The following is a 24688-nucleotide window of genomic DNA, read 5'->3' on the forward strand; positions in this document are numbered from 1 at the left end:
GCTGCTGCCCCTTCAGGCTGGTTCGGCACGGTGCTGTCAGAGGGGCCTTGCACTGCCCCCAGGATGGAGGGGTCGATGTTGCACTCCCAGGGATTACCAGCAACGGTTCCAAGTGACAAACTGTCCCACACTCAATCGCACGCTTACATGCAAAGTCTGTTTTCCACGGTGGCCGACAGGAGCAAACTCGCTGCAAAGTCCAAAACACGCGCAATCCGTCAAAACACATGTCACACAACACTGTCACTACCCGATCAGTCCACGCATGTGTGAAGACGACGTCGTGTACTTTCTAGAAATATTTTGAGTGGAGCATCTGCGACTTCACGTGCTGTGATAGTTTAATGTTTTATCAATGGTTTATATTTAAATCATGATTTGCATTAATAAAATCTGCCAAAGAAAATACCCCAATATCTGGATACAAATGCAACTTGATAGTCAGAATGTCATACAGGAACTTTTTCACATGTTTTACTGAACTGCAAGTCATTGATTTGCTCAAAACTTGGTAACAGTAAGTAGAGTAAGAATTGCACATTTTGAAAGTATTTGCAATGATATAGCAAACTAGTTATAGATGTACAGTATATTAATAGATAATGTAATAAAGACATCCATAAACAACATTAAATAGTGCAACATTTACATCTACATTTACTCTTCCTTAGTTTAACCAGTTGTTTAAACAAAAACGCTTATTTACCTTTCCAATCCCTCTACCTCCAAGGTAGTTTGTATGACGGGAGATGGCGACATGAACGACATCTTGCAGCGCTACTGTAAGTCTTCACATATGTTACTGTCCGACGTGCAGTAGATGTTCTTTTAAAAAAGGCATACTATTTAACTTATCTGTGCTAGACGCTGTTGTATTTAGCCAACATAGTTTACTGTCCATGTAGCATTCATACTCGCGACGCCATCCTCACTTCATGTTTTGCTTTAAGATGCTATTTTAAACCTGATGTGCGCCGATGATAAGAAAGTTTGTCGCTTTAATAAAGAGTTTCTTTTAAAGAGTGCAGAGCACATCGCTCTAACAATCATCACACTGGCATGAGATGTGATCACTGCCTGTGCAATGCGCGTGCCTTCCGGCGGTTAAAACAAACATTGTGATTAATCGTCATTCATTTATGGTAACGTGATAGATATTTCTTTAATTATTCACATGCGTTAACGAGTTAACGTTGACAGCCCTATTTATATTATTATCTATTCAATAAAAATAATGGGTTACATCGTAGCAAAAGATAATGAGAATACAGTAAATAAATGAACAAAGGGTAGACTTAAAAAAATCAGGAGTACTATATTGATTTTTTTTTAATGAGGCACTTAGCTAAATCTGTATCTGCGGCCTAATAAAAAATATAATTTTAAATCATCAGTATTGTGAATTGATGTATTTGAAATAAATAAAATAGTAAAAAAAACATGGATTTTTTTTTTACCATTTAAAGCTGCTAAAGCACATTGTTCAGGTCTCTGTACAGATCTGTATGGTTTCAAAATAAATACTGTATTGCTAAACACCGGAAGTTCTGTTTTGTATATAATATTTTATATGCTGTTGTTATTGAAATAAAGATTACAAAAAAAGACAAACATAATAACAGTGAACGAACAGAATTACCGTAAAACAAGTTGACAGGAAGTGACATAGTCTTCGCGCGTTTGTGCGTGGACCGATCGGGTCTTCTGGTGCTGGTCGGGCAGTGACAAGCACAACGGAAGTACGATGAAACCAAGAGTTAGTTATCGAAAGACAAATGGGACAAAATTTAATAAATACATCTTTGAATAATTACGTAAATGTGTCATTAACTAAGTATAATTGGAAATAAATGCATAAATGTGTTATTAAATGTGTCATTAATTTATTCAATGTAAAATTACATTGAATAACCTACTGAATTATTGATTTCATTATTTCATCACCTAATTATTTCATGATTTCACAATTTCACAATTTAATTAATTGACACATTCGAATAATTATTTTAAGATTGATGTATTTCGTTATATTAGTCTTACTTGCTCCTCTCTGAGCTGCCACCTTAACGTGGTAGAGGAGTTTGCGTGTCCCAATGATCCTAGGAGCTATGTTGTCCGGGGGCTTGATGCCCCCTGGTAGGGTCTCCCAAGACAAACTGGTCCTAGGTGAGGGATCAGACAAAGAGCAGCTCGAAGACCTCTATGATGAAAACGATTAAGGAACCCAGATTTCCCTTGCCTGGACGCGGGTCACCGGGGCCCCCCTCTGGAGCCAGGCCCGGAGGTGGGGCACGATGGCGAGCGCCTGGTGGCCGGGCCTGTCCCCATGGGGCCCGGCCGGGCACAGCCCGAAGAGGCAACGTGGGTCCCCCCTCCAATGGGCTCACCACCCATAGCAGGGGCCATAGAGGTCGGGTGCGATGTGAGCTGGGCGGCAGCCGAGGGCAGGGCACTTAGCGGTCCGATCCTCGGCTACAGAAGCTAGCTCTTGGGACGTGGAACGTCACCTCGCTGGGGGGGAAGGAGCCTGAGCTAGTGCGCGAGGTGGAGAAGTTCCGACTAGATATAGTCGGACTCACTTCGACGCACAGCAAGGGCTCTGGAACCAGTTCTCTCGAGAGGGGCTGGACTCTCTTCCACTCTGGCGTTGCCGGCAGTGAGAGGCGACGGGCTGGGGTGGCAATTCTTGTTTCCCCCAGGCTCAGAGCCTGTACGTTGGAGTTCAACCCGGTGGACGAGAGGGTAGCTTCCGTCCGCCTTCGGATTGGGGAACGGGTCCTGACTGTGGTTTGCGCTTACGCGCCAAACCGCAGCTCAGAGTACCCACCCTTTTTGGATTCACTCCAGGGAGTACTTGAGAGTGCTCCCCCGGGTGATTCCCTCGTTCTACTGGGGGACTTCAATGCTCATGTTGGCAGCGACAGTGAAACCTGGAGAGGCGTGATTGGGAAGAATGGCTGCCCGAATCTGAACCCGAGCGGTGTTTTGTTATTGGACTTTTGTGCCCGTCACAGATTGTCCATAACGAACACCATGTTCAAACATAAGGGTGTCCATATGTGCACTTGGCACCAGGACACCCTAGGCCGCAGTTCCATGATCGACTTTGTAGTTGTGTCATCGGATTTGCGGCCTCATGTTTTGGACACTCGGGTGAAGAGAGGGGCGGAGCTTTCTACCGATCACCACCTGGTGGTGAGTTGGCTGCGATGGTGGGGGAGGATGCCGGACAGACCTGGCAGGCCCAAACGCATTGTGAGGGTTTGCTGGGAACGTCTGGCAGAGTCTCCTGTCAGAGAGAGTTTCAATTCCCACCTCCGGAAGAACTTTGAACATGTCACGAGGGAGGTGCTGGACATTGAGTCCTAATGGACCATGTTCCGCGCCTCTATTGTCGAGGCGGCTGATTGGAGCTGTGGCCGCAAGGTAGTTGGTGCTTGTCGTGGCGGTAATCCTAGAACCCGTTGGTGGACACCGACGGTGAGGGATGCCGTCAAGCTGAAGAAGGAGTCCTATCGGGTTCTTTTGGCTCATAGGACTCCTGAGGCAGCGGACAGGTACCGACAGGCCAAGCGGTGTGCGGCTTCAGCGGTCGCAGAGGCAAAAACTCGGACATGGGAGGAGTTCGGTGAGGCCATGGAAAACGACTTCCGGACGGCTTCGAAGCAATTCTGGACCACCATCCGCCGCCTCAGGAAGGGGAAGCAGTGCACTATCAACACCGTGTATGGCGGGGATGGTGTTCTGCTGACCTTGACTGCGGCTGTTGTGGATCGGTGGAGGGAATACTTCGAAGACCTCCTCAATCCCACCAACACGTCTTCCTATGAGGAAGCAGTGCCTGGGGAGTCTGTGGTGGGCTCTCCTATTTCTGGGGCTGAGGTTGCTGAGGTAGTTAAAAAGCTCCTCGGTGGCAAGGCCCCGGGGGTAGATGAGATCCGCCCGGAGTTCCTTAAGGCTCTGGATGCTGTGGGGCTGTCTTGGTTGACAAGACTCTGCAGCATCGCGTGGACATCGGGGGCGGTACCACTGGATTGGCAGACCGGGGTGGTGGTTCCTCTCTTTAAGAAGGGGAACCGGAGGGTGTGTTCTAACTATCGTGGGATCACACTCCTCAGCCTTCCCGGTAAGGTCTATTCAGGTGTACTGGAGAGGAGGCTACGCCGGATAGTCGAACCTCGGATTCAGGAGGAACAGTGTGGTTTTCGTCCTGGTCGTGGAACTGTGGACCAGCTCTATACTCTCGGCAGGGTCCTTGAGGGTGCATGGGAGTTTGCCCAACCAGTCTACATGTGTTTTGTGGACTTGGAGAAAGCATTCGACCGTGTACCTCGGGAAGTCCTGTGGGGAGTGCTCAGAGAGTATGGGGTATCGGACTGTCTGATTGTGGCAGTCCGCTCCCTGTATGATCAGTGCCAGAGCTTGGTCCGCATTGCCGGTAGTAAGTCGGACATGTTTCCAGTGAGGGTTGGACTCCGCCAAGGCTGCCCTTTGTCACCGATTCTGTTCATAACCTTTATGGACAGAATTTCTAGGCGCAGTCAAGGCGTTGAGGGGATCTGGTTTGGTGGCTGCAGGATTAGGTCTCTGCTTTTTGCAGATGATGTGGTCCTGATGGCTTCATCTGGCCAGGATCTTCAGCTCTCACTGGATCGGATCGCAGCTGAGTGTGAAGCGACTGGGATGAGAATCAGCACCTCCAACTCCGAGTCCATGGTTCTCGCCTGGAAAAGGGTGGAGTGCCATCTCCGGGTTGGGGAGGAGATCTTGCCCCAAGTGGAGGAGTTCAAGTACCTCGGAGTCTTGTTCACGAGTGAGGGAAGAGTGAATCGTGAGATCGACAGGCGGATCGGTGCGGCGTCTTCAGTAATGCGGACGCTGTATCGGTCCGTTGTGGTGAAGAAGGAGCTGAGCCGGAAGGCAAAGCTCTCAATTTACCGGTCGATCTACGTTCCCATCCTCACCTATGGTCATGAGCTTTGGGTTATGACCGAAAGGACAAGATCACGGGTACAAGCGGCCGAAATGAGTTTCCTCCGCCGGGTGGCGGGGCTCTCCCTTAGAGATAGGGTGAGAAGCTCTGCCATCCGGGAGGGGCTCAAAGTAAAGCCGCTGCTCCTCCACATCGAGAGGAGCCAGATGAGGTGGTTCGGGCATCTGGTCAGGATGCCACCCGAACGCCTCCCTAGGGAGGTGTTTAGGGCACGTCCGACTGGTAGGAGGCCGCGAGGAAGACCCAGGACACGTTGGGAAGACTATGTCTCCCGGCTGGCCTGGGAACGCCTCGGGGTCCCACAGGAAGAGCTGGACGAAGTGGCTGGGGAGAGGGAAGTCTGAGCTTCCCTGCTTAGGCTGCTGCCCCCGCGACCCGACCTCGGATAAGCGGAAGAAGATGGATGGATGGATGGATAGTCTTACTTGGCACACTATAGTTTGCATGCCAGAAGAAATCTGGCGGAGTGAAAAGATACATTTTCTGTATTTATTAAACTTTTTTAAGCAATATTGTGGGGCTACAGATCCAATGAGTTGTGTTTTCCTATATTGCATGTGTCCTGGTTGGTTGTGTGTGTTTTGGACGTTGTAGCGTGGCGCGTTCGTCCCTGTCGGCTACTGTAGTTTTCTGCATCTTTAATTAGTCCGGGGCTCTAATCTATTAAGTCATCATCATCATCATCATCATCAGTCTTCTTTGTTACGATCCGCTGCCCGGATCATTGTTTTTATATTTTCTAGTCACATGTGTTTTAAGGACCTTGAGTTTTTGTTTGTTTCAGTTGCCATGACGGCAAATTGCTTACACCTGCCTCTGGTTAGTGTCCGGGACGCGCACCTGTTGCCCGGGCGCTAATCAGAGGGCTATTTAGTCTTTGCCCTGGCCTCACTCGGTCTGGCTTCCTAGTTTGTTCCCATACAACTGTTAACGACTACTTTGATTCTGCTAGCTTTTCACGCTATGCTATTTGTGCCTGCTAGCTCCCACGCTAGTCCTCTTGTTTTGCCTTTTGTGCTACGTGCATGTCTTTTTGTTTATTCATCGTATGATTTATATTTTAAATAAATCATATTCCTACCTGCAAGCTGTGTCCGAAGCCGTCTGCATCCTTGGGAGAACCACACCCGCATCACGATTCGACCAAGTCATTACAGTAGGAAGCCAGCAAATAACAATTCTCCCGCGGCGGCCATCGAGGAGTTCGACGAAGGTACGTGGGAGGTGTTGCGAGCGATGGAAGCGGAAACTCTTCGCTATTCCCCCTCGGAGCGCCAGGACCTGATATGGGGTCCTAACGGAAAGCTGGTCCCAATCCACTCCGTTTGGCCCGAGGACATCGCCACACCCCCGCAGTACGGGACGCGTCAGCAAAGACGGAAGCCGCCCAAGAGGTCTCCACTTCGCTGCCAGGACGCGCCACTCCCTCAGACTCCTCCACTTGTACACAGCAAGCCACATTCAGCCCAAACTTCCCCTCCTCAAATGTTTGGCAACCCAATCGACCACTTCGCCAAACATTTCTCCGATTGGGCTGTCAGTCACATGGACAGTTGCAACAATGACGTCATTTCATTGGCGCCCCCCGAAGAGGTAACTCCGCCCACTTCCGATGATGTCATTGAGCAAGAATTTTTTTTCCCATCATCTGCTTCTTTATGTCAGCCAATTCCAAATGACTTTTATTCTAAGATAAAACATTATCAGGACATTTTTGTTAAGTGTAAGTCTAGTCAGTCACATTCTGATTTTCAAACTCCACCTCCAGTGACTATTGCTCCGCCCACTGCACATATTTTTTCCCCCTGTGCTCCCACCCAATCTCAAGTGAGGGGTGATAATAGTCAATTTGGACAATTTAAAGAGGAGTATACCCGCCTCCTTACCTCCTCCCCACCCACCCATGAAGACGGTTCCAAACCGCAAGGAGCGCGTCTGGTATCCGCGTCTTGAGGGGGGGGCTAGTACTGGGAACGGTGCAAGTGGGGTGGCACAACTGCGCTCAGCTAAACCGCAACCTCCTGCACGGCCACCGCCACCAGTCTTTCGACGTGCTAAGCCGCAACCTCCTGCACGGCCACTGCCACCAGTCTTTCGGCGTGCTAAACCGCAACCTCCTGCACGGCCACCGCCACCAGTCTTTCGGCGTGCTAAACCGCAACCTCCTGCACGGCCACCGCCACCAGTCTTTCAGCGTGCTAAGCCGCAACCTCCTGCACGGCCACCGCCACCAGTCTTTCGGCGTGCTAAGCCGCAACCTCCTGCACGGCCACCGCCACCAGTCCTTCAGCCTGCTAAGCCACAACCGCCAGCTAGGCCACCTCCATCTGCACCTCGGCTAGCATCTGCACCTGTTCCTGCACCTCGGCTGACACACCAAGCTTCGTCTCCTGTAGCTCCACCACGTCAAGCTCCACCATGCCAAGCTCCTCGGCTGGTTCCCACACCAGCGCCGGCTCCAAGGCTGGTTCCCACACCAGCGCCGGCTCCACGGCTGGTTCCCACACCAGCGCCGGCTCCACGGCTGGTTCCCACACCAGCGCCGGCTCCACGGCTGGTGGTTCCCACACCAGCGCCGGCTCCACGGCTGGTTCCCACACCAGCGCCGGCTCCACGGCTGGTTCCCACACCAGCGCCGGCTCCACGGCTGGCTCCCACACCAGCGCCGGCTCCAAGGCTAGCACCAGAACCTGCACCGGCTCCAAGACTAGCACCAGAACCTGCACCGGCTCCAAGACTAGCACCAGAACCTGCACCGGCTCCAAGACTAGCACCAGAACCTGCACCAGCGGCTGCGACGACGACGTCTCCTCCTGCTTCCACGGCGACGACGACTCCTCCTGCTTCCACGGCGACGACGACTCCTCCTGCTTCCACGGCGACGTCTGCTCTCTCCTCGTCTCCGGTGGGCTTTTCCAGGACGCCGCCACCTTCCTCGCCCTCATCGTCGTCTCAGCGACCTCGAGTGGTCTGGCTGCGCAAGCGGCGCTCTCTGAGGTTTCTGTATGGACGTCTGTGGCGCAAACGGCAGCGACACCCGAGACATAGACTTAGAACTCTGCGGCTGCTGAACTTCTGGCGCCACTCATGCCCACCTTCTCGGCAGCCACGAATGTGGCCTTTCCGTGGTCGCCCGCCTCGCCTGCGGCAGCGGCGGTCCACTCGCCGCCGCCACCTGACTCTTCCCCGTTGGATTCGGGGACACGTGGTCTGGCGACCCACCACCAAATCCGCCCTCCCTTGACTCTTGAACTGTTTCTTGTTTTTTGGGTTCTAGTTTTATTTTGTGTCAAGGGACATCTGGAATCTGTCCTTTAAGGGGGGGGTACTGTTACGATCCGCTGCCCGGATCATTGTTTTTATATTTTCTAGTCACATGTGTTTTCAGGACCTTGAGTTTTTGTTTGTTTCAGTTGCCATGACGGCAAATTGCTTACACCTGCCTCTGGTTAGTGTCCGGGACGCGCACCTGTTGCCCGGGCGCTAATCAGAGGGCTATTTAGTCTTTGCCCTGGCCTCACTCGGTCTGGCTTCCTAGTTTGTTCCCATATAACTGTTAACGACTACTTTGATTCTGCTAGCTTTTCACGCTATGCTATTTGTGCCTGCTAGCTCCCACGCTAAATCAAATCAAATCAACTTTATTTATAAAGCTAGTCCTTTTGTTTTGCCTTTTGTGCTACGTGCATGTCTTTTTGTTTATTCATCGTATGATTTATATTTTAAATAAATCATATTCCTACCTGCAAGCTGTGTCCGAAGCCGTCTGCATCCTTGGGAGAACCGCATCACGATGCGACCACGTCGTTACACTTCTTATTACTATTACTGTTATAGCTTCTATTATTACCATTATCCCTGCCAATATTGCTATTTATATTATTAGTATTTGGATTTGCTCGTTTCTGAGCATTAGCAGTCAAAGATGCTCATGCCACAGCTGCTGCTTTGTTTGTTTCGCCATCTTCTCTCCCTTTATCCCTCCCCAGGTCTCCAACGAGGCTCCATGACCCGCTATATAAAATCTAATCCATTATTATTATTATTATTGTTGCATCGTATTAATATTTGACCCAATCGGCTCCAAACAAATGGGGTCTCCAATAAGATTGCATGATTACATTCCTGCCACCCCTGGTCCGTCCAGCACTACACAAACAAGCGATTAAATGAACGCTCTCAACATGTTGCAGTATTTCACCTCCATCTATCTCCCGTCTCCCAGCAGGTTCCAGTGAATGTTCATGTGACCGTCATTATTCTCTTACACTTCTTTCTTTCCTCTTTGTCTGTCCTCTCTTAAACCACAAGGGTACACAAACAGTGGGAAAGAAGATAAAAAACCAGACAAATAGATGAGAAAGATGCCGCAACTTAACACAAAAACACATCCAAATCTGCATGACAAGTAAATGAGAGTGAGACAGAGAGAAGTAGAACAGGTAGGAAGCAAGCGATGAGTCCAAAAGCTCATGTCATGTCTGCCTCCACTTCCTGTAACCATGGCAACCTGTCAGCAGCCAGTCAGGGCCAGCTGTAGCCTCTTCCCTTTCCTGTCGGGGTGGCAGACTCTGACTGAGCCACACAGAAACAAAAACAACAACCAGCACTAATTCCGCCTTTAATGGCCCCAAAGAATCACATCCAAACAAGGTTGTAACTAAAAGTTAGATGATCTTTAAACCAACAGAACCAAAGCAGCTGTAATAGAAGCGATGATTTGACACTTTGGCAGAATGACTTTGATTACCTGCAAAACACTCTATTAAACAGCCCCTTGTGAGGCCAGCACGCAGCTGTATGTGTACCTATTGTACGCATGCACGCACACAATGACGCGCACAAATGACAGGTTCACAAAGCTCTGCCAATGTTTCTTCCCAAACATGAGCAGGTGAAGCTGTGAAATTTGACATAGATGAATGACTGATTCACCCTTGCACCTGGGCTCTGAAAAGTGTTTATGTGCACATGTGCATGTGTGTCAACAGATGTCTGGTCTCTCCACAACACCTTTAGTCACACAACCTCCCAACAATCTATCAGAAAGCTCACCCTGCTCTTTGATCTGGCGGATCTGGCGCACTGTCTCTTTGAGGATGGCACACTTGTCTGGTTTGACATTGAAGCTGTCGATGTCGCTAAGGTTGGCCGAGATCAGCTCCGCCAACTCCTCGATATATTTACTTTCCTGCTCCCGCCGCTTCCTCTCACTCCTGCAGGGAGCAACATACAAAGTAATTATGATTCTTCAGAGAAACCTGGAGCCAGCATGTATGTGGCCACAGCAACTATTTTTTTTTTTTTGCAGATTTTCGGTGAAAATCAATAGAGATTTGAAATATTAGGCAATGTTAGCTGTTAGATAGTAGGTTGGTCGTTTTTAGAGCCACATTTCACAAAGTAAGATGAAGAAATAAAAAGTTGCACCATGTACCTACATACATACATAATTTGGTCTGATAAACTGTGATAAGATGCTGCAATCATGTGCTGTGCTTTTTATTGCACTCATGGGAACAACAATGTGCATGTTGAAGGCCTGCTGTACTGTGCACAACTAAACAAAGCTAAGCCTACAGAATGTACAGAAAAAGTTACATATACAGTTGTCCCCTCGCTGCATCGTGCTTCGAATGTTCTTTAAAAACATTTTTTAAAACACATTCTACTGGGTTTTGGCCCAAATTAAGTGTTAAATTAAGTAGTATTTATGTATAATATGTATTACAGTGCATTTGTGTCCTACTTTCGATTCGTATTATGTTGGGGCGACCAAGTACGACTTCTGTTTCCGGGTCAAGGGTTATACTACTAAAAACAACATGCCACCAACACAAGCGCTACTTTCGGGGGCGACATGGAGTGGTGGGTAGAGCGGCCGTGCCAGGAATTTGAGAGTTGCAGGTTCACTACCCGCCTCTTGCCATCCAAATCACTGCCGTGGTGTCCTTAGGCAGGACACTTCCCCTTGCCCCCAGTGCCGCACACACTGGTGAATGAATGATGGGTGGTGGTCGGAGGGGCCGTTGGCGCAAACTGGCAGCCACGCTTCTGTCAGTCTACCCCAGGGCAGCTGCGGCTACAAATGTAGCTTACCACCACCAGGTGTGAATGTGGAGTGAATGAATGATGGGTTCTCACTTCTCTGTGAAGCGTGTCTAGAGTGTCTAGAAAAAGCGCTACCGTATTTTTCGGATTATAAGTCGCAGTTTTGTTCATAGTTTGGCCGTGTGTGCGACTTATACTCCGGAGCGACTTATGTGTGAAATTATTAACACATTATCGTAAAATATCAAATAATATTATTTATGTCATTCGCGTAAGAGACGAATGGCAGCAATCGTCACACACACGTCAGCAATCGTCACTCACACGTCAACCAATAAGAATTTGGCGGGGGAGGGTCATGGCAGAAGTGCATTGTGGGTCATGAGATGCTAACTGCTATATGCTACTGCCGTCGCTATTAAAATGGATCACATCAACATTGGCGGTAACTTATAAAAACTGAGAAGGGCTGAACAAAAATGGCACTGAAAAGGAAATCATATACTGCAGATTACAAGCTCGGCGTAATGAAATATGCCGCAGAGAACGGCAATCGAGGAGCAGAAAGAAAGGACATACCAGAGGTGACACCGGGGAGGAAGATTTCATGGGATTTAGCGATTAGGAGTGACAAATTGTTTGGTAAACGTATAGCATGTTCTATATGTTATAGTTATTTGAATGACTCTTACCATAATATGTTACGTTAACATACCAGGCACATTCTCAGTTGGTTATTTATGCGTCATATAACGTACACTTATTCAGCCTGTTGTTCACTATTCTTTATTTATTTTAAATTGCCTTTCAAATGTCTATTCTTGGTGTTGGATTTTATCAAATAAATTTCCCCCAAAAATGCGACTTATACTTTTTTTCCTTCTTTATTGTGCATTTTCGGCCGGTGCGACTTATACTCCGGAGCAATTTATAGTCCGAAAAATACGGTATATAAATCTAATCCATCATTATTATTATTATTACTTTACCTTCATCACGACAATCTCAAGTTGAACACCTTTTGCCGGAACAACTTTTTGATGGACTTTAACTTCAACTAACAAATAACTAATTAAATAACCCAGCTTTGGCTTGAGCGATGTGGAATGACAACGCAATGCTAACATCAAAGCTAACTATTGTAGCTACGAGTGTCAAGTTGACCAACTTTTTGCAGAACAACACACCGGTGGTTTCAGGACATAGAAGCTTAGATGTAATTTAGAGAAATTATCCAGGATTTATTTCTGCTATTTGACTGTAAGTGTCAGAGACTCTTTCTGACCATTTTTGTAAGTGAAACAACACCAGACCAAAGTTTCTAACTCGAAGCTTTAGACATGAATGGTGCTTAATTTCTCTTTTTGTACTCTTTGTGTTACGTTCCTGTAGGGGCAGACTCTAAACTCTAAATTATATACAGTACATTAGCTAAATAAGTCAGATAAAATACTTGTAAATATTTGGGTAGGACCCACATGGTCTCTATTTGGCTGATGACTCACACTCACCCAAGACCAGGCGTGTCACAAGTGGAGAGTTTGCGTTTCCGGTTTTCTGAGCTCAGAGGTTCCATGGAGTTCTCCCCCAATCCGCTCATGGTGTACGCATATCAGCACCTGCATGGAAGCATGGACACGAGAGCTGAAAAGGGTGCAAATGATGCATCTTCCCATTGAAGTCTGTAGGAATAATGGCCGCAGGGGCCAGAAAAGTACACATCAGGACAAATTATGCTCATATCAAGGCAGACATTGACAAACACGTTTGTTTGTATGTGTGTGTGTGTGTGTGTGTGTGTGTGTGTGTGTGTGTGTGTAGGCCTGTGCATGTGGGAGTTCATCAGCTCACATGGTGATCACACACACACACACACACACACATGCACACACACAGGATTAGCACGGTCTCTGATGAAAAGCCACGCTGCACCACTAACCCCGTTAGACAGCCGTCTGTCTCCCATAATGCATCAGGTTTCGGGTCCAGGAAGTGAGCTGATAAAGGTTGTTAGAAGGCGAAGCAGATGGGAGGACAGGAGGCGGAGGAGAGGGAAGGAGCTGAAGATATAAAAGGAGGGAGTGAGAAGCCGCTGCTGTGACGTGAGATCTGATTGGTCACTTGCTTTGCCACAGTGAGAGCGACAGGCACTTGGGAGAGGTGGGAGGAAGGGGGAGGCAAAGGGGGATGGAGTATGTAGAGAAAATGTAGAGGAATAAAAATATGGGGGGTAGGGTGGTGTTAGAGAGGGAAAAAAGGTGGCAGCAGGAGCTGGTAGAAAGAGATAAAGGCATGTCAAACAGAGGAACAGGTGAGCGGAGAGCAGGAAGATGAGATCGAGTGTGCATGCATGCACATGTGCCGCAATGAGTGGCCTGAAAGCCGCCAGTACCCCTCTTAACCTTCACAGCCAGAGAAGCTTTTTCATTCCATTGATTACATGGTTATCCCCTGACCAGAGTGCCGCCTCTGCTGCATAGCAAATCAGGCCAATGGCAGCGGGGAAGCGATGGCCTCTTATTTAATCATCACGCACAGTCGTCTCCGGATGCCCCCTTCGATAAGTCTCATTTATTTCTCAGAATAATTCCACAAATCAGCATCCGCTATATAGAAAACGGGGATGCATGTATTAACATTGCTGCCAATGAAAAAAGGCATAATATAGGAACATGTTGCAGGCATGGCAAGGTGAAGCTGTTGTGTTCCATCACAAGGCAACAAGAGGGAATTCTCACAAATCTTCCTCTAAAGACACACAGATCCCCTCACTGAATCTCCTTCCTGCTTTGAGTTTCTCTCTGATTTCCTTTTAATCTCTCCCTTGAGCACCTCCTTCCATCTGTCTGTCAGCCTCATTGCTTTTTGTCTGCCTGCTACCTGCTTGTCTTGCCGCTTCGCCACCTGTCTGCCTGCCTCCCTGCATGCTGCTCACCAGCAACACTACCACCGCACTTGGAAAAAAGCACAAAGTCAGAAGGTTTGGGTAAGAGTCTATCTTTGCCGCTCTAACCCTTCAGCATGCCTGCCAACCTCTTGATGGAGCTCTACAAACGGGAGTTGCTCTAATTGTGGACTGAATGAGGCAACCCCAGAGAATGGTTGATTATGAGGCTGCTGAATGCCCGGGGGAAATGGGTCACCTCCAGCCTGGCGCGGGCCGCCCGCTTTTGCCAGTGCAGGGAGAAAGTCAATTACACGCCACAGGCAGTGGGACCTGGTGGCAGAGAGGCAGCTGGCCTGTGTTGGGCACAATGCAGCAGCAGGGGGAAGTGGGCAGGAGACGCCGAACGCGGGGAATGGAAGATGGAGTTGGCAGCACTGAGAGGAGTTGGAGATTTAAAGAAGCCGTGTTGATAAAGTTAAGACTAAAAGGGTTTTGTGCCAAAGTTAGTGTGTCAAATCTGCTGCTCAAAAGATTCAGGTTACTCGAGTTGATAATGAATACATGCTGCAATTATAACTTCACTTTTTATGACCGGAATATTCAACTAAAAGCTAAGGATCTTTGCATTGACGTATGCATTGACCTTGTCACAGACCGTAAAACAACCCGCGTTGCCTTTCCTGTAACCATGTGCCGCCAACATAAATTGCATGATTAAGATGATAACTTTTGTCATTAAGTTAATGCATTAGATTTGACACTCCTAGTATATACAGTGCATACAGTATGTAGATCAGAATCAGAAATACTTTATTAATTCACGGGGGTGGGGAGGGGGGGGGGGATTTTGGATGATGTATAGAAATAAATAAAATAAAAATATAAATGCAACACTTTTTTGTTTTTGCTCCCATTTTTCATGAGTTGAACTCAAAGATCTAAAACTTTTACTCTATACACAAAATACCTATTCCTCTCAAAGATTGTCCACAAATCTTCCTAAATCTCTGTTATTGAGCATTTCTTCTTTGCCAAGATAATCCGTCCCACCTCGAAGGTGTGGCATATCAAGATGCTGATTAAACAGCATGATTATTGCACAGGGCTTCACGGTGGCAGAGGGGTTAGTGCATCTGCCTCACAATACGAAGGTCCTGAGTACCGTAGTCTTGGGTTCAATCCCGGGCTCGGGATCTTTCTGTGTGGAGTTTGCATGTCCTCCCCGTGATTGCGTGGGTTCCCTCCGGGTACTCCGGCTTCCTCCCACCTCCAAAGACATGCACCTGGGGATAGGTTGATTGGCAACACTAAATTGGCCCTGTTGTGTGAATGTGAGTGTGAATGTTGTCTGCGATGAGGTGGCGACTTGTCCAGGGTGAACCCCGCCTTCCGCCCGATTGTAGCTGAGATAGGCTCCAGCGCCCCCCGCGACCCCAAAGGGAATAAGCGGTAGAAAATGGATGGATGGATTATTGCACACGTGTGCCTTAGGCTGCCCACAATAAAAGGCCACTCTGAAATGTGCAGTTTTATCACACAGCACAATGCTACAGATGTCACAAGTTTTGAGGGAGTGTCCAGTTGGCATGCTGACTGCAGGAATGTCCACCAGAGCTGTTGCCCGTGAATTGAATGTTAATTTCTCTACCGTAAGGCGTCTCCAAAGGCGTTTCAGAGAATTTGGCAGTACGTCCAACCGGCCTCACAACTGCAGACCACGTGTAACCACACCAGCCCAGGACCTCCACATCCAGCAGGTGCACCTCCAAGATAGTCTGAGACCAGCCACTCGGACAGTTGCTGCAACAATTGGTTTGCATAACCAAATAATTTTCTGCACAAACTAAGAGAAACCGTCTCAGGGAAGCTGATCTGTATGCTCGTCGTCCTCATCGGGGTCTTGACCTGACTGCAGTTTGTCGTCCTAACCGACTTGAGTGTGCAAATGCTAACATTCGATGGCGTCTGGCACGTTGAAGAGGTGTTCTCTTCATGGATGAATCCCTGTTTTCACTGTTCAGGGCAGATGGCAGGCAGCGTGTGTGGGGTCTTATGGGAGAGCGGTTTGCTGATGTCAACGTTGTAAATGTAGTAGCCCATGATGGAGGTGGGGTTATGGTATTGGCAGGCGTATGTTATGGACAACGAACACAAGTACATTTTATTGATGGCAATTTGAATGCACAGAGACACTGTGACAAGATCCTGAGGGCCATTGTTGTGCCATTCACATGAGACCATCACCTCATTTTACAGCATGACAATGCACAGCCCCATGTTGTAAGGATCTGTACACAATTCATGGAAGCTGAAAACATCCCAGTTCTTGCATGGGCCAGCATACTCACTGGACATGTCAGCCATCGAGCATGTTTGGGATGCAGTGGATCGGCGTATACGACGTGTTCCAGTTCCTGCCAATATCCAGCAACTTGGCACAGCCATTGAAGAGTGGACCAACATTCCACAGGCCACAATCAACAACCTGATCAACTCTATGCGAAGGAGATGTGTTGCCCTGCATGACGCAAATGGTGGTCAAACCAGATACTAATTGCTTTTCTGACCCCCCCCAGATTCCCAATAAAGTAAAATTGCACATTTCAAAGTGGCCTTGTGCTGTGCGGAAAAACTGTGGCCTTTATTGGGCCACAGATTATTACCTGTGCAATAATCCTGCTGTTTAATCAGCATCTTGATATACCACACGTGTGAGGTGGGATGAATTATCTCTGCAAAGATAAATGTTCACCAACACATATTTAGACAGATTTTTGAACAATATTTGAGAGGAATAGGTTGTTTGCGTATATAGTAAAAGTTTTAGATCTTTGAGTTCAACTCATGAAAAATAGGAGCAAAAACAAGTGTTGTGTTTATATTTTTGTTTAATATATATATATATATATATATATATATATATATATATATATATATACACACATATACATGCATATATACAGTTACGGGGGGCGGGGTTAAGGGGGACGAGTATATTTATAGCTAGAATTCACTGAAATTAAAGTATTGCTTTTATATATATATATATATATATATATATATATATATATATATATATATAAATATACAGTACAGTAAACAGTAATGAAAACACAGTTCTACGAACTGTACTGTACTTGCTGCTTACTAAAAAAAAAAAAAAACACTTACCTTTCACTATTTGAGTAGCCTTTGTTCTGCCATTTGAGTACTGGCGAGTGATCTCTGAATCCGGGAACATATCCTTCACGGATTTGTTGAAAACATTCGCAAATGAGAACGGAATGTTGCTTGCAAGGTGGCCCATAATACTGCGTTGCCACTCCCTTGTGCTTCTCTGACCGTTCATGAGTGACTATATCCATTCGGCCACCGTGTTATGGGTTATAGATAAACCCATGGATAACGGAGACATATATAATAGTCTCCTTTTCAGGTGAGAGAGGACGGCCTTTAAGGCACGCCCCCAATATTGTTTGTCCGGCTGGAAATTTTGGATATTACAACTTGCCGTAGTTTTGAAGCAATGCATGATGGAAATCCGGATGTTGTGTGTCAGTGTATTGTAATAATCCCAGGATGTAGGCTCATACGACTTCTTTGTTTGTCTTGTCTTTATTGCACAAGATGTAATTCAACCACACAACAGCTCCAATGTGTGTCTATCCCTTTTCCCGGCAAAACTCGAACACCCACTTCCTATTAACGTCACTTCCCTATCTCTCCCGGAAATCCCGCCCCCCAGCCACAGTCATTGGCTAACACCCCATAGCCAGCCGCTACAGTATTAACGTGCTGGCTGGAATAAACACACGCTGAGAAATAGCTCCGTGACTGCCTACTTTATGGGTTATAGATAAACCTATGGATAACGGAGACATATATAATGATCTCTTTTTCAGGTGAGAGACGACGCTAAAGGCAGTGCCTTTAAGGCACGCCCCCAATATTGTTGTCCGGCTGGAAATCGGGAGATTTTCGGGAGAATGGTTGTCCCGGGAGATTTTCGGGAGAGGCACTGAAATTCGGGAGTCTCCCGGAAAATTCGGGAGGGTTGGCAAGTATGGCAGTAAAACAGGCCCATAGCATAATACTACCACCACCATGCTTGACAGTAGGAATGGTGTTCCTGGGATTAAAGGCCTCCCCTTTTCTCCTCCAAACATATTAGGATAGGATAGGACTTTATTGTCATTGCACAAGTACAGTATTGCTGGGTATTTTGGCCAAACAGCTATTTTTTGTTTCATTTGACCACAGAACTTTCCATTTTTGTCCATGTGATGAAACAAAAATTGAGCTGTTTGGCCACAATACCCAGCAATATGTTTGGAGGAGAAAGGGTGAGGCCTTTAATCCCAGGAACACAGTCAAGCATGCTGGTGGTAGTATTATGCTCTGGGCCTGTTTTGCTGCCAATGGAACTGGTGCTTTACAGAGAGTAAATGGTACAATGAAAAAAGAGGATTACCTCCAAATTCTTCAGGTTGGGTCTTGGGCACAGTTGGGTGTTCCAACAGGACAATGACCCCAAACACATGTCAAAAGTAGTAAAGGAATGGCTAAATCAGGCTAGAATTAAGGTTTTAGAATAGCCTCCCCAAAGTCCTGACTTAAACCCTATTGAGAACATGTGGACAATGCTGAAGAAACAAGTCCATGTCAGAAAACCAACAAATTTAGCTGAACTGCACCAATTTTGTCAAGAGGAGTGGTCAGAAATTCAACCAGAAGCTTGTGGATGGCTACCAAAAGTGCCTTATTGCAGTGAAACTTGCCAAGGGACATGTGACCTAATATTAACATTGCTGTATGTATACTTTTGACCCAGCAGATTTGGTCACATTTTCAGTACACCCATAATAAATTCATAAAAGAACCAAACTTCATGAATGTTTTTGTATGTGCTCCAATCACAAAAGAATAATAGTTGTAGAAATTATTGGAAACTCAAGACAGCCATGACATTATGTCCTTTACAAGTGTATGTAAACTTTTGACCACGACTGTACATACATACATACATATATGTATATACATATGCACACACCCCCGCGAAAACACACACACACAGTGGCTTGAAAAAGTGTTAACTCCCCTTGAACTTTTCCACATTTTGTCACGTTACAACCACATAAATGAATACATTTCATTGGGATTTTATGTGAAAGACCAACACAAAACGTCACACTTTTTTGATGTTGAAAGAAAATTGATTATTTTTACTGTATTTTCCGGACTATAAGCCGCTACTTTTTTCCCACGCTTTGGACCCTGTGGCTTATGAAACTTTGAGGCTAATTTATGGATTTTTCTCCACTAACGGCCATTAGTGAATATGCTAAAACATTTAAAAGTGTCTGTTAGTATTATTAACTACAATGGCATTCCTTTTGTATTGTTTCAGTTTCGTAAATTCACCAAAATGTCACCTTGGAGTTATTGAATTTGTTTACTGTAGCTGATTGGAGAGCTATCTTCCACAGCTAGTGGGTCCATGTGATGATGACTTCTGTTTTGTTTGACCAGCCTTTTTGAGAGGCACCGTTTGGAAACAATTAAAAGGTATGTAAATAAACATTTACAAATTATTTTGTACCAGTACATATCTGCAGGCTGTAGCCCGGTGCGGCTAATATATGTCAACATATTTATTTCTTCAAAAATGTAATGGGTGCGGCTTAAATACCAGTGCATTCTATAGCCGGGAAATACAGTAATTGTTCTTCCAAAAAAAAATGTGGTGAGCAGTGTTGGGACTAATGCGTTACAAAGTATGTGTTGTATGTAGACCACATTGCTTAGCAGAGTTTAGTGATGCAAATGCATGTCAAGTTGATCAACAGGTTGTATTATTCTCCAGTGCAATAACAGTACTGAAATGAAGGCTAAAAGGGCATTAATAGGAGCCTTAAAAATAAAAAAATACAAATAAGTAACTAAGTAGTTACTTTTCACAGTAATGCATTACTTTTTGGTGTATGTAACTGAGTTAGTAATTATGTTACTTTCGAAATAAAGTAACTAGTAACTAACTAGTTACAGGTTTTCAGTAACTAACCCAACACTGGTGGTGAGCAAGTAATTCAGCCCCCTTTTCTCTTCAGAAGTTGTCTGATGTTTGCGGAATAATCGAATGTTGATCAAATGATTACATAGTATCCAATTGGGTGTACAGTATTCTAATCTTGGAATAAATGTAGCGAATATGGGGGCAAAAACTACATTATGAAGTCAGAGGAACTTAAAGTTGTGGAGAAGTTAAAAGCAGGTTAAGGTTTTAAAGATTTCCCAAGCTTTGAACATCTTGCAGTTCAATATGTCCTCCTGAAACGGAAAATATTGCACAACTGCAAATCGTGCACCTAAATGTACAGGCTGAACAAAGAGGGCATTGATCAGATATGCAACCAAGAGGCAATTTCCTTCCTTTCATTTTCCTCCTCCTTCTCATGTGTTTGTTTGTGTTGATCTTTCACATTTAATCTCAGTCCAATATGTTGTTTTTTTTGTTTGTGATTGTGACATTACAAAATGTGGAAAAAATCAAAAGGTGTGAAATCATTTTCAAGCAACTGTACAAAACTATTTTAGGAAGCCAGCTAGAAGTGTGTGTTTTCCCTAAAACATATAAATATACACACAAACTGCTATGAACGTTATTCTGGTGCCAAATCTGTATAATATCACTCATTTGAACATTGACTGCATTCTTCATTTGCAGTCTACACATCATTTACTCTGGCTGAAAGTTGAAAGCTGGCTATTCATTTTTTGTTATCTTTTTTACTTTTTTATATTTTCACACAGTGTCAAATTTACAAACCACAAAGGTCGAGTTGCTGCTGAGAAAATGACAGCCAAGTCGCACACTCGGATAGTATGAAAATAAAAAGGAGAGACAGCCGATCTCCCACGACCACGTGAGTCCCAGTAGAGGAAATAAAGACAACGCAACAACGCCCGTACAGTAGTTAAATTATTAAATGTTTCCAGCAAGTTCATGTTTTTAATAATAAACAGCTACAAACTGGGGTTCCCTAGAATGTAATCACCTAATAATATGATTCGAGTTTAAACTTACACAGACAAAAGTGTGCAACAGCTTCAAGGTTAACACTGGCAGCAGAGTAAATGAACAAGAAAAACATTCTAAAAAGTGTTTGGTTATCTCTGTTGCACTGGCTTGCATGACATTTCCTGTTTTCATTTGATCAGCTTAGTGTTGGAGGTAGTGGGAATGTGTGTGTGCTCAGGATGCACACATAAACTCATGGTAACACACCCAACCTCCCATTCATGCCACTCATTCTTTCATAATCTCTGTTGACAAAACATGGCGCAGGAGGCCCTGTTGGCCATGCAAACCCCAGTGACGGAAGACATGTAAAATGACTGGAGAGGAAGAATATATCTAAGGAAAAAAACATGATCACCTTAAAACAAATATGAGTATAAAACAATCCCTTAGTTTTGGAAAAATAACATCAACATTTCTCAACAAGCTATTACAAGGAATTTAGGGATTTCGCCATCTAAGGTCTGTAATATCATCAAAAGGTTCAGAGAATCTGGAGAAATCACTGCATGTAAGCAGCAAGGCTGAAAACCAACATTGAATGCCCGTGACCTTCGACCCCTCAGGCGGTACTGCATCAACAACCGACATCAGTGTGTAAAGGATATCACCACATGGGCTCAGGAACACTTCAGAAAACCACTGTCAGTAACTACAGTTCGTCGCCACATCTGTAAGTGCAAGTTAAAACTCTACTATGCAAAGCGAAACTCAATCAACAACACCCAGAAACGCTGTGGGCTTTGCTGGGCCCGAGCTCATCTAAGATGGACTGATGCAAAGTGTAAAAGTGTTTTGTGGTCTGACGAGTCCGCATTTCAAATTGTTTTGGGATAGTGTGGACGTCGTGTCCTCCGGAACAAAGAGATAAAGAACCATCCGGATTGTTATAGGCGCAAACTTCAAAAGCCAGCATCTGTGATGGTATGGGGGTGTATTAGTGCCCAAGGCGTGGGTAATTTACACATCTGTGAAGGCACCATTAATGCTGAAGGTACATACAGGTTTTGGAACAACATATGTTGCCATCCAAGCAACGTTATCATGGACGCCCCTGCTTATTTCAGCAAGACAATACCAAGCCACATGTTATAACAGCGGGGATTCATAGTAAAAGAGTGCGGGTACTAGACTGGCCTGCCTGTAGTCCAGACCTGTCTCCCATTGACAATGTTTGGCGGATTATGAAGCCTAAAATACCACAACCAGACTGTTTAACAACTCAAGCTGTACATCAAGCAAGAATGGGAAAGAATTCCACCTGAAAAGCTTCAGTTCCTAAACTTTACTGAGTGTTGTTAAAAGGAAAGGCCATGTTACACAGTGGTAAAAATGCCCCAGTGCCAACTTTTTTGCAATGTGTTGCTGCCAATAAATTCTTAGATAATTATTATTTTTGTAATGTGTTGCTGCCATTACATTCTAAGTTAATTACTATTTGCAAAAAAAAAAAAATTCTCAATTCGAACATTAAATATCTTGTATTTGCAGTCCATTCAATTGAATATAAGTTGAAAAGGATTTAAGAGTTAACTCAGTCATCAGTGGAAAAGATGTCAATCCAGCACACGGACATGTTTTATTGTCATTATTACTATAAACTATGCAGTTGTGTACAAGTATGTCAATTATGATTTTAGACAAAAGAATCTGGTGTAATTGTATGTACAGTAGCTTCACAACAACTATTTTGATAAAGGCGGACTGCCTTATCTCAGCAAAAATAAGCAGAGCTTTTTTCTTACTAGCAGTTCAATTGTGTCCTTCCGCTGGCCTTACATTTATTCTCCCTGTTATCTGCTACAACAGATCATGAACAACAGCCTCAGCCTGTGTACTAAAGTGCAGTGTGGTTGGGTTAAGTCTGCGCACGCGCTCCTGTGGTGTCACCTGCACACCGAGGTAAAAGATTAATGCTCTCCTTTGGCTACGGTGGCAGGCAGAGCACAAAAAAATAATTTGATTTTGCCTCTTGTGTCTATGCTGCCTCATTACACTTCATTTTCTCATCTGCCTGAAAAGAATCCTCTTTTGTTTCCCCTCATCCTTGCACTGCTACTGAGTGATCCCACCTCCCATCTTGTTGTAAAGCCTGAAAACATCCAAAACAGCTTAAACCCACCAAAACACCTCCATAAAACATTAGCATCCGAAAACACATACACCTCTTTGTATTTCAGGACAGGATGTTGCAAGACTGTGGCAACAACAAGAAACTGTCTCCGGTAAATGGCTCAACCTAGCTGGCCGTTGCCATGCCAACCATATGGGATGATAGCCCACCTTGTGATAGTGCTGAGGCGATGGACAGCTTCTCCACCCACTCTCTGGGGGTGTGGTCCTATGGGGGCTGGTCAGTGGAATCTGAAATAAAGAAGAGAAACAAACATTTAATATAAAATATGATAAAAACGTTTAAAATATGTGCGTTGCAACTGTGGCTTCATCCATAAAATAGTTATTCGATATCTTTCCACTAACCAGCAAATATATAACACTGGCCAAAGACAAAATAGATTATAGGGCTAATTTGTGCTCTCATCCCACAAACACCTATTAGGCTAAATTGTTTCAATTGAAACCCTGATAAGAAAAAATGTGTGTACAATATGTGTGTGTGTTTTGGCCACACCGGGTTGTTGTCGTAGTTTAAGTGCTCAACAATCACAGGAGAGATCCCGAGGGGGAATCGAGTGTGTAACCATGGAGAGCACTGCGCGTTTCCATGACACCCTGTCATCAGTAAAGCACACCACCAGGATGGCTCGTGTTCATGTTGTCGCCGTGTCCCAGTTTGTCTGTGTAATAAGGAAATGCAAAGCAGGTCTTAGTTGAATTGAAAGGCAAAGTGCATATTTGCAACCAAGCACTCCTTACATGCGCCTTTCCAAGAGTGTGAAGCTCACAGTGTGTGTTTACATGCGTGCATGTGCTTTCGTGTGTCGTTGACCGTCAGTGACCTGACCGCTCCTTGCACTCCTGATTAGGAGCAGATGGGGGCTGTCAGAGTGTGTGTGTGTGTGTGAGCGTGTGTCGGAAAGAGGAGGCAGGCGGGTGCTCCACTTTAGGTGATGTATGGACTAACACACCAACAAAGACCCTCCTTCAACCTATGTGTTTCCTATTAATCGAGAGTTGAGATAAATAGCGCTGGAGACCGCCATCTTAACCACGTACGAGTGGGAATAAGAGAGCTTCTAGCGTGTTGATTACTGCTCCTCGTGAAAACTTTGAAACAGCAATTAGATTGTAGTGAATAAAAAAGTCAGTTAATGGCCTGTGGTGTCGTTCATGCAGGCGTGAGAAACATAAAAAGGCGTTGGAACGTGCACAGATTAAGTGGCGGCGGCCTTTTACCGTTGAGCTCTCTCTCTCATCACTAGCATGTTTACATCAATTGCTCATCACAGAGGGACTTTGCTGCATGAATGTCAACATGTGCACATTTCACCACTGCACTTGAGCAATAAATAGCTTGCAACACAGCATCTTCCTCTTGTAAAAGCCGTTTGAAGACGCAATAAAAAGATACGGCCAGTTTACGATATAGTCAGGACATTCAAAAGCCAATTGATTCATGAACGTCAACTGTAGAGTGTGTTCTAAATGTTACAGTGCATTTCACAACATATTAACCTGTGTTAGGAGAAGCTCTTACAAACATTATCTAATGTTGTCA

At 45.4% G+C, this 24688-nt stretch overlaps 1 protein-coding gene across 3 annotated transcripts in view; it reads right to left on the reverse strand.

Moving 5' to 3' along the window:
- LOC133618696 (nuclear receptor coactivator 3-like) overlaps nt 1-24688 on the reverse strand; it is a 146800-nt gene that overhangs the window by 29450 nt on the left and 92662 nt on the right. For 2 of the 3 annotated variants that reach the window (XM_061979308.1, XM_061979291.1), the window contains exons 2-4: nt 23293-23373; nt 12556-12663; nt 10049-10209 (exon numbers count right to left, since the gene is read on the reverse strand). In XM_061979308.1, the coding sequence (XP_061835292.1) occupies nt 10049-10209; nt 12556-12644 (250 nt within the window). In that variant the 5' untranslated portion in view covers nt 12645-12663; nt 23293-23373. Of the gene's footprint in view, nt 1-10048; nt 10210-12555; nt 12664-23292; nt 23374-23641; nt 23808-24688 lie in introns of all 3 variants that reach the window. The other variant, XM_061979301.1, reaches the window with a different exon arrangement.

Source organism: Nerophis lumbriciformis, linkage group LG01 (genome assembly GCF_033978685.3).
Source record: "Nerophis lumbriciformis linkage group LG01, RoL_Nlum_v2.1, whole genome shotgun sequence".
Taxonomy (NCBI): domain Eukaryota; kingdom Metazoa; phylum Chordata; class Actinopteri; order Syngnathiformes; family Syngnathidae; genus Nerophis; species Nerophis lumbriciformis.